This window comes from Puma concolor, chromosome C1 (genome assembly GCF_028749965.1).
Source record: "Puma concolor isolate L17-30 chromosome C1, mPumCon1.1.hap2, whole genome shotgun sequence".
Taxonomy (NCBI): Eukaryota; Metazoa; Chordata; class Mammalia; order Carnivora; family Felidae; genus Puma; species Puma concolor.
In genome coordinates this window covers 160,353,130-160,369,664 of record NC_141674.1, presented here as the reverse complement: position 1 = coordinate 160,369,664, position 16,535 = coordinate 160,353,130, and the positions used below count along the sequence as shown (strand labels likewise).

The 16,535-nt window shown below is 41.1% G+C and overlaps 1 protein-coding gene across 6 annotated transcripts in view; it reads right to left on the bottom strand.

The window, feature by feature from the left end:
* Positions 1 to 16,535, bottom strand: part of MYO3B (myosin IIIB) — a 482,588-nt gene that overhangs the window by 125,552 nt on the left and 340,501 nt on the right. For all 6 annotated transcript variants that reach the window (XR_015255300.1, XM_086718868.1, XM_086718870.1 and 3 more), the window contains 3 exons: positions 12,692 to 12,803; positions 11,585 to 11,747; positions 10,210 to 10,290 (listed from right to left, as the gene is read on the bottom strand). Coding sequence is in view for 5 of the 6 variants with exons in the window: in XM_086718868.1 (XP_086574994.1) it covers positions 10,210 to 10,290; positions 11,585 to 11,747; positions 12,692 to 12,803 (356 nt within the window). In the remaining variant the exon portion in view is untranslated. The remainder of the gene's footprint in view (positions 1 to 10,209; positions 10,291 to 11,584; positions 11,748 to 12,691; positions 12,804 to 16,535) is intronic.

The window sequence follows — 16,535 nt, the reverse complement described above, 5'->3', positions numbered from 1 at the left end:
TCCCCTCTTACTGGGAAAAAAAATAATTTTGATGTTGTTTTTGTGACCACCCCAAAAGCATTTAGCAGAGTGTTCTGCACAGAGAGGATGTTCCTGTTCAGAAAATGTTTGGGGGAAGGATACCAGATCAGGACTGAGGCAGTCTTGACTGCAGTGTTTCTTAGCTACCATCTGTAAAATGGGGTAAGATTCCCAACCTACTTTTCAGGGTTAGTCTGATAATTACAAAAATAAGGTGAATGAAAATGCCTTGTATAAACTGGAAATTGCTATGCAAAAATAACATGTTAGGAAAACAAGTGTTACCGTTTGTTAGTCAAGAAGGAAATAACTCCCACCTCTAGGATCATTCTAGCTTAAACAGCTCCTGTTTCCCATAAATCAAAGTTATTTACTTTCCTGTAAGTCTTCCCTAAAAAGATAAAGGTCTGGATGTTTATAACAGCTTTATTCACTGTCACTAATAATTGGAAACAAATATCATTTAGCTGGTAATTGGCAAAATTGTGGTATATCTATACTCTGGAGTTCTGCTCAGCAATGAAAAGGCACAAATTAGTGTTAAATGCACCAACACGGATGAACTGTAAAAGCATTATGCTAAGTGAAAGAAGCCAGACACAAAAGTCTATGTACTATATTACTCTGTTTTTATGACATTTTGGAAAAGGCGTAATTATTGGGACAGAAAACCCATTGGTGGTCACCAGGAGCTAAGGGTGTGGGAGGGATGGTGACAGAAAGGGCATGAGGAAGCTTTTTCATAATTTTCTTTTTCTTGATTGTGGAGGGGGTTACCTGACTGTATGTGTTCATCCAATTTTATCAAACTGTTTGTGTTTTATTGTATATAAATTACACCTCAATAAATATGACTTTTAAAAAATCACCAGAACTTAAAAATAAAAAAATAAGGTCTTCTCAAACTGATTGTTCCTGGAAAGCAGGATCCAATCACTTCTCACCCACTAGGAAGAAAGAGTCTGGTGGGGAGAGCCCTGCTGCTGACGAGGGACCCTTCAGAGCCATTTGTATCATTGACCATAGCTGGTTTTGACACTAAGTACTTGGCTCAAAGTCTATGAAATTAGCAGGCTCTGGTTGCTTGTACATCTCAACCGTCACAACTTTATTGATGAGAATGGCTACCAGCTGTCACCTCTGCCTCCACCTCTGTGCTCGGTGATTTAGACTTCACGGCCACAGCAAATCAAGCCATGATCCTGCTATGGCTCTTCGTGTTGGGGTTTGAACTCCCAGCCAAATGGCTGTCGCTCAGCTGTTATGCTGCCAATCACCCGTCACCGTGGGTTAAGTATGATATGCACACTGAGATCTTCCAACTCCTTAGACATCTGAAAGGCGACTTGCTTTCCACACCAGCAGGCAGCAAATCTGGGTGATATTTAACTCCTGGATTTTAGAGTTTCTGACTTCATGGAAGAGGATGAGCAGCGGACTTGCTATTTTCCAGAACGAGTTACAGAAGGGCCTCAAACCAGTGAATGGGGAAATGATGTCAGTAGCATACTAAACCATTAAATCTTAACAATGTCGAGGTGAGTGAAAAAATTTCTCTACGCAAATGAATCAAGCTCTTGGCATTATGGAGCACAGCTCTTTACAGAAACAACAAAACCACCTGAAACATTTCACATGATATTATTGCTTTTTAACTTTTCCTGTCAGATAAGCAAGACATAAGTCAAGATTTGGAAAATTATTTATTTTTATTTTTTTATTTGAGAGAGAAAGAGAGAGAGACAGAGAGCACGCATGAGTGGCGGAGGGGCAGAGAGAGAAGGAGAGATAGAATCCCAAGCAGGCTCTGCACTCAGCTCCACACAGGGCTCAATCTCAGGACTGTGAGATCCCGACTGGGAGATCATGACCCGAGCCAAAATCAAGAGTCAGACGCTTAACTGACTGAACCACCCAGGCACCATGGAAAATTCTCTCTTATAAATGTTTTATTGTAACTACATTTAAGATTTAACAGGTACTATTTTTTTCCTCCAAAAGTGAGAGAAATAGCTTGATCTTTTTGAAGTTAATAATATATATGCTCACTTACATAGATGTAGGTATATATACATATATATATATACACACATACAGAGAGAGTACTATACAGACTATTTTTCCCAGTGAAGTTCTTATTTGGGAAGGGAGTACAGAGAGGGAGCTAACATTTAGTGAATATCTACCAGGTACTAGGTACCATGCAAGATGCTTTGCATATATTATTTGTAATCATCTTCACAACAGTCCTGAGAATTAGGCCTTAATGAGTCCCATTTTATAGGTGAGGAAACTAAGGCTCAGAAGTTAAGTACTTTTCCCCAAACCATATGACAAATTATGGCATAGCTGGGAATTAAAGTCAATTGCTTTTGTTTGCTTGATTTTCTTAAAAATTGTTTTTTGTAACATTTATTCATCTTTGAGAGACAGAGAGAGACAGAGTGTGAGTGGGGGAGGAGCAAAGAGAGACGGAGACAGTCTGAAGCAGGCTCCAGACTCTGAGCTGTCAGCACAGAGCCCAACGCGGGACTCGAACTCACTGACTGCAAGATCATGACCTGAGCCGAAGTTGGACGCTTAACCGACTGAGCCACCCAGGTGCCCTGTTTGCTTGATTTTCTTTCCTTTTTCTTAAAATTTGAGTATAGTGGAATTACAATGTTACAGAAGTTTCAGGCGTACAACACAGTGATTCAACATCTCTATACATTATGCTATGCTCACCACAACTATAGCTACCATCTGTTACCATAAAACATTATTACAATACCATCAACTATATTCCCTGTGCTATACCTTTTATTCCCATGACTTAATCATTCTACACCTAAAAGCCCACTCCCCTTCACCGATTTGGCCCATCTCCCTATACCCCTTCCCTCTGGCAACCATCAGTTTGTTCTCTGTATTTAAAGGCTGATTCTACTTTTTATTTACTCATTTGTTTGGCTTTTTTAGATTCCACATATGAGTGAAATCATATGGTATTTGTCCTTCTCAGTCTGACTTGTTTCTCTTAGCATAATACTCTCTAGGTCCATCTGTCTTGTTGCAAATGGCAAGATCAACACTTAGGTTGCTTCTATATCTTGGCTATTATAAATAATGCTGCAGTAAACATAGGGGTGCATATACCTTTTTGAGTTAGTGTTTTCACTTTATTTGGGAAAATACACAGTAGTGGAATTATTGGATCATATGGTATTTCTGTTTTTAATTTTTTGAGGAAATTCCATACTGTTTTCCATAGTGGCTACACCAATTACATTCCCACCAACACTGTACCAGAGTTCCTTTTCCTTCACGTACTTCATCAACACTTATTATTTCTTGTCTTCTTGATTTTGGCCATTGTGACAGGTGTGAGGTGATATCTCATTGTGCTTTTGATTTGCATTTCCCTGATGATTAGTGATGTTGAGCATCTTTTTATATGTCTATTGGCCATCAGCATGTATTCTTTCCATTGAGGTCCTCTGCCCATTTTTAAATCAGATTTTTGGGGTTTTTTGGTTAAAGTCAATTGTTTTGATTCCAAAGTCCACTTGCTTAGGTTGGTATATAGAGCTCTTCCAAAAGCTGGTACCCTATGTCCATGTGCCATATCTAAGATGGAAACCAATCGTAGAGTGTGGTCTACTGAAAAGGGAACTGGGTGAGGACTCAGAAGAGGGATTTGATGCTAATTTTTAAGCTCACATAACACATAAGGGGAGACAACTTATTTAAATTCCCTTTGCTTCTGTTTCATCTGTTAAAGGGAAAAACAAAATTTTCCTTTCTACACACAGGAGTCTTTTGAGGAAAAGAAGCCCAATCACTCTTGCCATAGCAGTTCATTTTTTCCCCTAATGTTTCTTTACTATTATGTGGATATAGCCTAAATAACTATGATTCCATAGAATAAAGGCAACCTGAGTGTGTTATTGATCATGATCATGTTGCTTCACTCAAGGTTGAGGTGGTAAAGATGCCATTTTGGGCAGCACCTCTTTTTAGCCAGATTCTGGAGCTCTATATGAGGTCCAGCATGGAAGAGATGATTCGAAATTGAAGCACTCATGGACTTTCTCTGAAATTTTAACCTTGAGTCCTGCTGGTACAGATGCACCAAAGGTTCACCTTGAGCACAGTTCTGTGCCACATCAACATGATATCAGGTATTAGCAGACCCCAAGTCCACATTGGCTTTGCAGTGTCCTCTCTGTGCATTAGGTGAATAGCACCCTGCCCTGTGGGCATTATATTCAAACACGAATAATTATTTGATTTCATAGCAAAGGACGTTCCTTTGCGTCCCAAGTCATTTCATGGCAAGAATTCTACTGTTTGTGCCCAAGTGAGGTTTGGCAGAGGCCATTTCTTAACAGAAACCTTGAAGCTGCAGGTCAGGCCTTCTCTCTGCTATATACCACTTCCTCTAAGCCAAGCTTCAGGGGAGCTCCGTATGTCCTGTCCTGTATGTCATACATGTCTCTGCACATGTCTTGTTCATAAACAATGCACATTTTCCCAAGTAAAGCACAATACTGGTCCCCACAAACATTTTCCCCCTCCAAAATGTTAAGCCTATAGCTGTCAGAAATTAGTCCCAACTTTTTTACCTACAAAGTTAGAGAAACCCAGGCCATGTGCAGATGGACTGGGCAAGATCCCTTGCATAAACCTGAAGGTATTCTGTCTTCTGTTAAACAAAGGTTTAGAAGGCAGTGGAGCTAGTGTGCACCTCATAGCTCATCTCAAGCCTGGATACACCAGTTAACACCTTCCTCTGGATGTTGCTTTACTCTCGAATGGATATGACCTAAAACACCAGGAAAGGAGGGGTAGCTGGTTCCTTCCCAATGGACAGGAAGAGTTTGGAAGCTGTCTTCCTCACATCTTGAGGAGGCAAGTGTGTGTGTGAAATAATCAGGAATCTAAGAGACAGAAATGGAGTGAGTCAAGAAACAATGGAATAGAGATACAATGGCAAACAGCAATGAAAGGAGAGGAATGAAAGAGGTTGTGCTTGTTTTCCTTTTGTTAGTTCAAAGTGGGCCTTTTCCTTCAATGGTACATTCACTTGACCTTCCTCTACTGTTTGGCTTGTGATCAACAATCTGCTTACACACAGCTCTGTCAGAATGAAAAAATATCTTCTGTGATCATTTTTACCTTCAAGAAACATGGGTTATTTCAATGTAAATCCTCAGCTATATTTTATAATGATTTTGGCTCATTGTATTACACTGAAGTTTTACAGAATTTCCTCCCAATATGTGTTGGCATAATATAGAGTACCTGATTTATACAAACGTCATCTCTCTAGGGGACAGGATATTTTCTAGCCCTCTGTATCAGAGAATGAAAATTTGATGCTCCAAATCAAATCCCATCATTCACCATGGTAGCTCCAGCATAAAGTAGATACTTAACAAATAGTGAAGGAAGAAAGAAATTTCCAAATTTAAAATATAATTGTCCTGCACACCTAGGGATATTTCCAGAAATCTAGTTCTAGGAAATTACTACAACCACCCAGTCCCTGCCAATTCACCAACAGTGCTAAAGGAACCAACCTTTTAAAGTTAGAAAAGGCTGGGAGGAGGCCTTACTCCCAGAGAGGTTTAAAAGTTCAAGCAGCTTTAAATACTAAAAATTTGGTTTTGTTATGAAGTAGGGTCAAGTTTCTAAAAGTAGTTAAACAGGTTCTGATAGGCTGCTATCTGGAAGTGTATCTGAGTGTGCTGGAACCTATCTGGACATGATGCTTGCTTTCCCTTCTGGAAGCAGCATTTAAAGCAACTCTCATTGGCCGGTATCATATGATGCACCCAGCAGTTCCAGCTGAATCCAGTTTAAAATGCCCGTTCATGGGCATCTGGATGGCTCAGAGGGTTAAGCATTCCACTCTTGATTTTGGCTTGGGTCATGAGCTCACAGTTCATGATATGAAGTCCTGTATCAGGCTCTGTGCTAAGGGTGCAGAGCCTGCTTGGGATTCTCTCTGCCCCTCCCCTACTGGCATGTCTTCTCTCTCTCTCTCTCTCTCTCTCTTTCTCAAAAATAAATAAACTTTAAAAAATAAAATAAAATGCCTGTTCACAGGCTCAAGGAAACCTAAGTCTTGCCAGAGTCACAGCTGATGCTCCAAAAAGCATTCTCCCCAAAAAAGCATCAGAAGGAGAAATGGCTATCGTTTATCTGTGTTGTTGGAAGGGCCAAGGAGGAGAGTAAGTAGGAAGCTGATCAGAGGACACAGAGAAAGGGAAAACAATTTCCACTGCACTGAAGCAATTAGATGAAAATATGCTGTAAACCAATGGGCTCTTCCTGCTTCTGGGGGTTGGGAGGAGAACTGGAGTGGGGGCTGCAAGAGCCTACTCTTTCCGGAGACATTCTTTGAAATTCTGCTCCCAGCCCCTCGGGCTCCACTGTCACCTACTTGAGGCATTTCCCCTCCAAGATGGGAGGCCCACCACTTTGCTCTCATTTAAAAAACAGATCTTGAATTAGAGGAGGAATTTTAAGGCCAATGCTTTCAAAAACTTAAAGAATGAAATATTGTAGACCTTTTATGAATCGCCTGCAAGTTATGTGTTTTGATACTATTTACTGAGCAATGTGTGCATTTTTATTTGACTAAATCTAGTTATATCCACTTTCTGACACTTAAGGGTGCATTAAAAAAATAATAGATTAGTAAGGGAATGACATAAAACTGTTACTTTTTACTTAGAATATCCCATCTCTCTGAAAACTAATACGTTTTCAATCTTACCTGATTTAAAAAGTATGTAATTTTAAATTTTTTGGTGTTTAAAAGAATGTTTTCCATTGGCAAGAGCCTATTATTAGCATTAACTAATAAAAACACACGAAACATGCCATTTCTCACTAAGATGATATTCAAAGTTGCTCTCACCCCAGCAAAAAAAAAAAAAAAGGGAAAATGACATACTATACTTTTGCTTGGGATCCCTAGCTCTCTCTCCTCCAGATTCCTCACATCTCATAAAGGCCCTTTATTGCTGGTGCAATGTTATACACTTAGGAAATGGATGAGCATGTACCTAGGGTATTTTTTTCCGTTTGTTTTCTCTTCCAGCATTTGATCACTGGCTGGTGAACTGTTTGGGCCCACAGAGATCTCTAGACCACCAGCTCATGTATTTGAAAGGCATCTGTTTATTTTGAAAATGCAAATGTGGCCTACCTCAAAGACTGACAGGCAAGAAATGACCCACTGAGCAAGGGGAGAGGTTTCCAATCTGGAGCCCTGTCCCTCCCTCTACCATACCGAGATCACTCGCTGTCAAAACCACTTAAACAAGCTCCGGGAATCTGAGTGAAGGGCCCACAATTAAAATGAACAGACTCGTGTGTGTGTGTGTGTGTGTGTGTGTGTGTGTGTGTGTGTGTGTTGTGTGTGTGTATCCCCTTCCCTCCTTCCCTCTCTCTCTTTCAAGAATTAGCCAGGCAGATCATTTCTCACCTAGTTTAAAGTAATGATGAGGTCAGTTACAAAACGACGCTGTACCTTTGAAATGGTGGCTCCTAGACCGAGGGCTTCCTGGAGGAGGGCCCTATAACAGGGACACTGGCCTCTTAGTAGCAGCCCGGTCCTGGGGACGGATTCCCAGAGAAAGCCCAGGAAGGTTAATACCCCGACTTTGATCTCTGTGAAGGCATACCAGCAAGAATTAATTTACATTTCAGATGAAAAAGGTTGACAGCATGAAAAGGCATCTTGTTTCTGGTATGTGAATGTGCCGTAATAGATCGGGAATTCTGAAAGGAAGTTCTGAGGAAGCTAAAGGGATAAGCTGTGCGGCTGCTTTTATTGGGAAGGAGATGAAAGGCAAACAAATTTCAATATGCGCTGGTCTGTAGCAACATGTAGGCCAAATGCTTCCTAAATTTCAAGGGCTGCTCTTTTAAATATATATAACAAATCTTAGCAACACTACCCACAAAAAAATGCTATGGGCCAGAACTTGAAATACAAAGAAATGCATTCCATAGAATCTAAATTTCCAATGAAATGATTTGTTGAAAAAAAAATTAGAGAATAAGTTTCAAAAACCATCAGAATGGCTGTCTATGATAACATCTCTAAGTCACTTCCTGCAGGCTTCACAAGTAAGGGAAGCACTATGTCTGGGGCTTGTTCTGCCCAGAAATATTCTCGTGGGGTGAAGAAGAGCTTGTAATGAGAAGGTTATGCTTTGAGAAGAACACACCCCAAAACAGAGAAGTTAGAAGGAGTTGGCTTTGCTTTTTAGATCAACACAACCATGGCTTCCGATATAAAGATACGGAAAACATTCTCAAGTAAAAGTAAACTGCCAATAAAACTGCAAATGCTGTTACCCTCCCCATGCATCTTTTCTGCTAACTCAAAACCAGCACCTTGATTCCTGTGTTGGCTGAAGGGCAAAGGGACTCTGCCTGCTTTTGCTCTGGCTGCCACATGACTTCTAAGAGGGAGGGGTGGCTTGAGTACCACTCTCAACATCCTCATGTCTGCCAAAGTCCCTGGAGACTCCCGATGCCACCTGATACGGAGGAACACTAGTTGCCAGGCTAAAAAATGGGGTGATTGCAAAGCTTTAAAAACACAGAAGTACCTTAAAGAGATGTGTTCTCTCTGGTTCCACCAAACAAAATTATCCTTCCATGGCACCTACCGCACTGGTGCTCTACTGGAACGATGCAATCATGACTGACCTGATCCGGTGATGAAGCAAACTTGTCTGTGTTTTCATGCAGCCCTTACTTGGCAATAACACAGTGCAAACAGGGAAGCCCGTAAAGATCGTTTTCAGAGAGGGAAAATTTGATTTATGATCCTACACACTGGACTCAGTGGATCAACAATATATACCCCAAGTTTATATTTTAAAACATATGTTGGGCTTTGGGCCAAACTGCAGGATCTGAAATCAGTCCAGGAGACTTTGGGGGGTGGGGTGGAGACGGGTGTGTGTGGTGTGGTGAGTGGAGGTGGGCAATAGGGAACAAATGCACTTTGAGTTGTTTTTCTTAAGTTGCAACTACAATTGCATCCTTCTTCCTGAACTCTTTGAAGTTGTAGAGCTTAAAACTCCTAGGGGATGGTGTTAAAAGCTGCACATTTGCATTTAAATGATGCCCCCTTCTTTCCAAATATTTTGGTTCTGAATGAAGATGTCTGGCCTCTACAGTGGCCTAAGAGAGTTCTGACAAGTGTTCCTGGAGTCAGGCTCTGGGCAGGACCATCTCAAAAAGATTGCAGCTGTTTTACTAAGGAGTTTGCTTCAAGGCAACAGGATCTGAAACCTTATCCTTTGAGCCTGTGGAGTCCACTGGACTAGCCCCTTCTCTCTCATTCTGTCTCCACTGTCAGAGCTCCAGGCATGCTGGAGCATACTTCTTCCAGAGCCTCCTTTAGATTATAGAAATTCAAATGATGAAGGGAACCCAGCCTGGAAGCCACCGTGGATATTGCCATTTGCAGAAGAACAGAGCCATCCAGGAGCCAGGGGCAGGTCAGACGAGCCAGGAAGCAGAGCTCAGAGCACTCATGCAGCCAGGCCAAGTTGAGCCACAGCTTACCCTGGGGTGGGGGTGGGGGGTGGTGCAGAGGACCACCCTAGTCACAAACAGACCAGGGTGTGGGAAATTCCATTTGCTGGGAAAGTCCCTGAGCTATTCTTATCTCTGTGATGCTGAAAGATGGGCCTTGCATATAATCAGAGAAATTCCAAGGTAATTAGACACCTTCCAGACTTAACCAGACTTTAGCCAGTGCTCTCCTTTCACAGACGATGGACATGTGACTCCAAGAAGGAAAGGAATTTGTTCAGCTGGCAGTATGTAAAGTTGACTGTGTCCAATCTGCCTGTGTTCAAATGCTGACTCTGCTCCTGACTAGCCATGTGACTATGGACACGTTACTTCACTTCTCTGTGCCGCAGGGCCCCTCTCTATAAACCAGGACTTACTTTGAGCATCTTTCCACAAGTATGCAGTAAGTGCTCACTGTCAGCCTTGCCATCATCACGCAGGGGGTGTGTCAGAACAAGGACTAGAACCCCCACTAGGACTTTACCTTCTATTCCGGTGCTCCTGAATTATTAACCTTTCAGCTTTCCTAAACTCATATGAACTTAATCACAGAATATTTTCAAGTGGACGCTATGAAAATGATGTTTTAATTACCTGCTTGAATACGAACCGCAGACTCACTCCTTCTGTTGCTTATTTTCTTAAATTTCCTCCGAGCATCATATCCTCTCCAGGCTAAAAATATAAAACCATGTGCTAGGAATGACATTAATTTAAGAACGTGCCAGAGAACTGATATAAGCTGTTTTCCCTCCAATCTATTACCCCTCTTCTCCTCCCTCCTGCTTTCTCCCTGAACAAAATGAGCAGAGATACGTGAGCGATGATGGGGGAAGAGAGGCCTCTCTGTACTCTTAGCTTGGCTTCCAAGATGCTTCTGAGAAGGAGTTATTTTTGCTCCAGCAGTGAGTTTCCAGAACACTGGAATCTACTTATGAATCACTGGGACCTCCATCCCAGCTGAGGTGGTTCCCTGTCATTCCAACCCACAGAGGAAGCTTCATTTTCAGGACTTGGGGTAGGGTGGTTTGTTGAGATGGTGGGAAAGAACTGAACAGCCTGCCCTGACCAATTTTTTTTTACTGGGGAGGAAGGTATGAACATCAATTTGAAGGAGTGAAAAATAACGATGGGAGTCAAGGGGAATAATTAGTAGCATGACACGTGTGTTCGGGGAGAGTGAACCATGTGCTAAGTACAGTGCTTCGAGAGAAGAAAATAGACGGTAGAAAGGCAAAAGGCAAAAGAAATGGATGAGGATAAGAGAAAGAGAAAGGAAACCTCTGGGGATGTGCTGAGTCCTGTAGAAAGAGGACTGGGGCATTCAGCTGCCCGCCAGGAGCATGACCACTTCACCGTTTTGTCCCTCCTGTTAGCATCACAGGCTTCGGTGTTGCTGAGTGTGGTCGTGAAGTCCAGAGTGAACGACATGATTCTGGGTTATGAGGGCACAAGGGAAACTGTCCACTATGTACAAGATCTGACGCTTTCATAACCACTCAGCAACAGCACAGGAGCTCAGATGCTGTTTGTAACACAAATGACACACACATGTGGAAAAAGACACTGGATGGGCTGGGCGTAGGGGAGAGCCGAGCAATTTGTTCCCTAGGTTTATAAGCTTTGTCTGGGTCATCTGGGAGAAGGGGCACATGTCCGTGTGATCTGGGTTTTACCTTTTCCCACTTCACACTGCCTCTATCTTGCACTTATCACGGTGTGTTGTGACGTCTGTTTGCTTATGTGGAGGTCGGAGACCATGGTAGTCTTGCTCATGGCTAGATTCCCAGCATCTAGCCCAGGGACTGGTCTGTAATAGGCACTCAATAAATATTTGCTGAAGCAAGGAAGAAAGGAAAGAAGGGAAGGGAAGGGAAGGTAGGAGGAAGAGAAGAAGCCACTGAGAAAAGCAACAGGCGAGCGGCCTGAGTGCTTGATGAAATGCCAAGATTCAGGACCATTTATTTACCTGACTGGATGGCAATGGCCCCCTTCTCTCTCTTCTCTCTGACTCTTCTGTATCTCCTGGCTCCAAGCCACCCCTTGGCATATGCCTGCAGCACCACCACTCTGCCTATGACTTCTCGTAGCAGCAAATTCAACTGCTCAACATGGTAATATTTGAGAAAAACCTGAAATGAGATATTACTTTTAGCATTAAATATGGGCTCCCGAACAGCTATCCATTCTACTCCAGAGTATTCTTAATAAAAATATTAAAACCATTATCTAAATAAGTTTACAGTGACGTGTTTTATGCCAGTATTACTGACTGCTTAGGAGCAAACCAACTCCCCTTCTAAGGTTGAGCCAATTCTTGGTTATTGACGTGAACAAACAATGAGGTTAATGGGGTTTAGGAGATTCCAAATGTTCTCCAAAAGTGCCTTATATCTGCCAGGAGTTCTATATTCTCAATTTGACTTCTACTATCTGTCTCTACAGCCCTTGATAGAGGCACTAACCAACAGAACTGACCCATGGCCAGCAGTGGAAGTTTGGGAGAAGGACGTACAGGACCCACAGTGATCTAATTCCTGCTGAGGAGCAACCGTGTTGTCATCAACACTCAGGCTGCCACTGGCTTTGTAGGACAATTCAGAATGGGTCATAAAAACCTGGGATGCAGCGACAGGATGTTCCAGATGAAAAGCTATACACAATGGGACTACTAATCAGGGTATACAGTAAAAAACACAGCAAGAGTCTAATGAAAAATGGACAAAACTGTAAAAGATACTTTTTATTGTCATTAATAAGATTTGTGTATTTCCATGAGGTGCTGGGATAAACAGCATTTAAATTAGAGGGACATTTTAAAATGAGCTCAAAGTTCTCATTCTAAAAATGTTAAATGGTTCTCTCAAATTACATGCAGAACAGGAGGCAAACCCTCCTCTTCTTGTCCAGAGGTCCTAGGACCACTCCTGACCCAAGACCAGCGAAGATCACTGTTAGGCTGGGGTCTTGCCTGCTAAGCTACACAATGTACAGAGCCGGTCATATCACTGACAACAGACAAAGGTACACAGTAGAGCATCACAGATGACAATGTGAACAATAAAGAAAGAACTACCTTTGTTTTTCCCAGCACCCAGTGATCTAATCTGGACTTTTCCAAGATAGCAACACAGCTCTCTTTGCTAGCAACAGGTGTTTCATGTGCTTTGAATGCCAAGTAATAATACCTACAAAATAAAAGAGTAAAATAAAACATTTTTAGTTATCATTTGATACAGTATAGGACCTACTGTCCAATAATAGTACACTTGGTAGTGAGAGGTATACAACTTATACATATTAACTTAGCTCTTACTTGCTTTTAAATTTTCTGCTACATGTATTTCCCTTTTAATATTGCTTTATAATTCATATTCAGTGGAATACTTGGCATCTTTTGCATGTAAAATCAAAGTATCTAATCCAGTTTTCTTAAGAAAACTGAAATTCAGACAGCTCTTCTAGGGAAAGTCATCATTTTAAATGTTAGCATTATTACAATATAATTTGTAATCCCACTGTATAAATTCTGACTCTACCTTGAAATGTTCCCTCTGAAGCTATTTGTAGATAGCAAAAATGAAGTAGCCTAATACTATTGAATTGGTCCACTGAGCCACATGTCTCTCTCAAAATACAGAGTAGGCATATTTTTTGATATAATCACCAAAACCACATTTGTCTTCCTAAAAAACTCATTTTAACGAACTTCCATACTTTCTGGTTGGATTCAAAGAACACCCACAAAAGGGTTTTTCCCCCTCTCCTTTTTTCTCCCCATCAAAACACACACACACACACACACACACACACAAATATTTTATTCGTTTAGAACACCTTACCTTAGTTTTTCTCTAAAAATTTTCCAGGGATCTTTCCTCTGCTCTTTGCTGCCATCTATAATTAAATTCAACCCCTTGGAAGTTTAATTTCCTTGTCAAAGGAGTTCCCTGCCATTCCTCAGACAAGGTTGATCTGTTATTTTGGAATTACTATACTTTTAAATATAGAGCTATTTTTACTTTTTAAGAAAAATTGCCCAAATACAAAATATGACCCTTCCTCTTGCCAGATATTCCACATCTTTCTGTTTATGGAAAAATAAACATACCTGATTAGCACTTGGGTCATTTAACTTTATCTCTGTGCTACAAGACTGTTTTACAAGTTAGGATATAATGTTGAATTTGCTGGAAACATTTGCATTCAGAGATCCTGGGAATGTTTCCAAGGCTCTGAGTCTCTGTTTCTACCATCAGGAAGGAGGGGCAGTGCTCTCAAAGAACCCCTGAATGATGGCCAGGACTATGCTAGGTCATTTAGCCAAGCCCAGGAACCTGCTCATAGATGACATCTTCTGGGGCCAAGTGGGAGGAGGGACAGCTGGGAATCAGGATTAGGGCTATCAGGGCAGTTCATGGCATTAGCACATTAGCCTCAGTTTCTTTAGGACTATAGTTTCAGTCATGGCTTCTCTGACCTGGCTCTAGTCAAAGCAAAATGTTTGTGTCCTGGAGTACACGGGGATGGTGGGAATAGATGGCAAATCTATATGGGTGAATGTTTGGGGAAAGCTGAAATACAAATAGCATGAGGTATATAAGTCAGTGGTAAAACAAGGATTTCCTACACTCTTTCCATTAGGCCCGGCCATTTATAACACAAACAACCCTGGCTTTAATCAACCCAGGGTTAATACTATTAATGATGAAGTATTTAAAGAGAATCTAATGAACGATCAGTCCCGTGTGAGATATGGGAAGAATGTAAGGTATGTTCCAGCTCTCCAATCAAGGATTTATACTTGTTTTCCAGGCATCTATAGATGGTTCTTAGCAGTTTCTAATTTTTAAATAGGCAGAATGAATCCTGAACTAGCATAAATATTAGAACTCAGCTTTGATTTCTGGTCCTTCAACCCAATCTCTTAATTTATTATGATACTAATATTCATATTTGGCTTAGTTCAGAAAGAGATGGGTAACAGTACTACAAAGAAGTGAAAGTTTCAAAAAAAATACTAAAAAAACCATGTAAGTGATATGTCTGTAATAATCAGGTCAGATAAGTACAATGTGTATTTCCTCCATGGAATAATTCTGGATTCTGGTAGGTACCATGGTAAAGAAGCACTCTGGCAGAGCTCCTGTGTTCTTCCATATAAGGACAAAACAGAAAGTAACCAATATAAAAGATCTGTCAGCAAGAGGGGTCTTTTTTGGGAAGATCTATTCCAGACCCCCTTCCCGAAGCAGTTGGATGAGTTAAATGAACAGGGGATATGCAATTGCAAAATAGTAAGTATAAAGGTCCTAAGGGTCTGGGTACTTGAGAGCATTGCAAAGACCAGTTCTGCCCTGAGCTGCCTCTTGTAGGTAGAATTTACCTCTCAGATTGGAGTCTGAACACTGAATTAAGAGTAAGAAGATCTCTGTTGGGTAACTGTAAATCACTTTTCTGTACCTGAATTCTCACAGGTGGGAATGGGAAGCAGATAAGTGGTTCTAAATTCTTTTTGGGGGCAGGAATCTCTGAAAATCTGGAGAAAGGTATTCATATTCCTTCTCAAGAAAATGTTCTTAACGTATTGCATATAAAGTCAAAAGGTACACATAGCTCCTGTTGGACCTCCAAAGACTAAAGAGCCCTTTCCTACTTTAGAACTCTATGGAAAGTCTTCCCAAGGTCTCATCTCATTAAAACATATAAGCTGTTAAAACAGTAAATATCCAGTTGAAAAATATTTCTTCTCAAATATGTTATCTAGTTTTCTGCCTAAAATGGTATATGGAATGAAGACTCTTCAAGGAAGAGTTTTTAAATGTAACAGGCTAAGCGGTTGTCAAGTATTAGTAAAAGTAACAGGCAATTAGAGATACAGCCTCCTGCATTTAAATTATAGAATCATAAACTGGAAGTATCTGTAAGATACTAGGACATATTAGTTTTCTATTGCTACACAACAAATTACTCCAAAATTTAATGCCTTAAAACAGACATTTGTCATCGTATGTTTTGTAAGCGTTTGGAATTTAGGAGGAGCTTACCTGGGCAATTCTGGCCCAGGGTCTCTCATGAGATTACAGTTGAGATGTCAGCCATGGCTGCAGTCATCTAAAGACTTGCCTAGGGCCACATGATTTATTTTCAAGATGGTGCACTCACATGGCTGATGGTAGAAAGCTTCAGTTCCCTACTGGCTGTTGGCAGGAGGCCTTGGTTCCCTGCCACATGGGCCTCTTCAGAGGACAGTCTGAGTATCTTTATAACATAGAAGATGGTTTCCCTCAGAAGCAGGGATCCCAGGGAGAAAGAGAGAGAGAGAGAGAGAGAGAGAGGGAGAGAGAGCGCACTAGTGAACGGGAGGGAACCCATAATGCCTTTAATGACCAAGGCCTAGAAGTGACATACCATCACTTACTTCATCTTCTATGCACTAGAAACAAGTCATGTAAATCCAGACCAAATTCAATGAGAGAAAAATTAAGTTCTACCTCCTGAAGGCAGGAGTATCAAGTAATTTGTGAACATGTTTTTAAACCATCACAAAGAATCTCTCTAGATCATTAAATATCTTACTGACACAGAAAACTGTTCTTGGTGAGATGAAATGACTTGTCCAAGAGGACATCAAGTAAATGACAAAGGCTAAGATTATTATTTAAATCTCTAAACCACCATGTAATTGATTTAAAAAAAAAAAGCAATATGAATCCAGCTAATAAAGTTTAGGGTTTTTTTTAAATATTTTTTTATTTGTATTTATTTTTTGAGAGAAAGAGCATGAGCAGGGAAAGGGCAAAAAGAGAGGAGGACAGAGGATCCGAAATGGGCTCTGTGCTGACAGGCTGACAGCAGCAAGCCTGACATGGGGCTTGAACTCAGGAACCGTAAGATCACAACCTGAGTCAAAGTCTGAT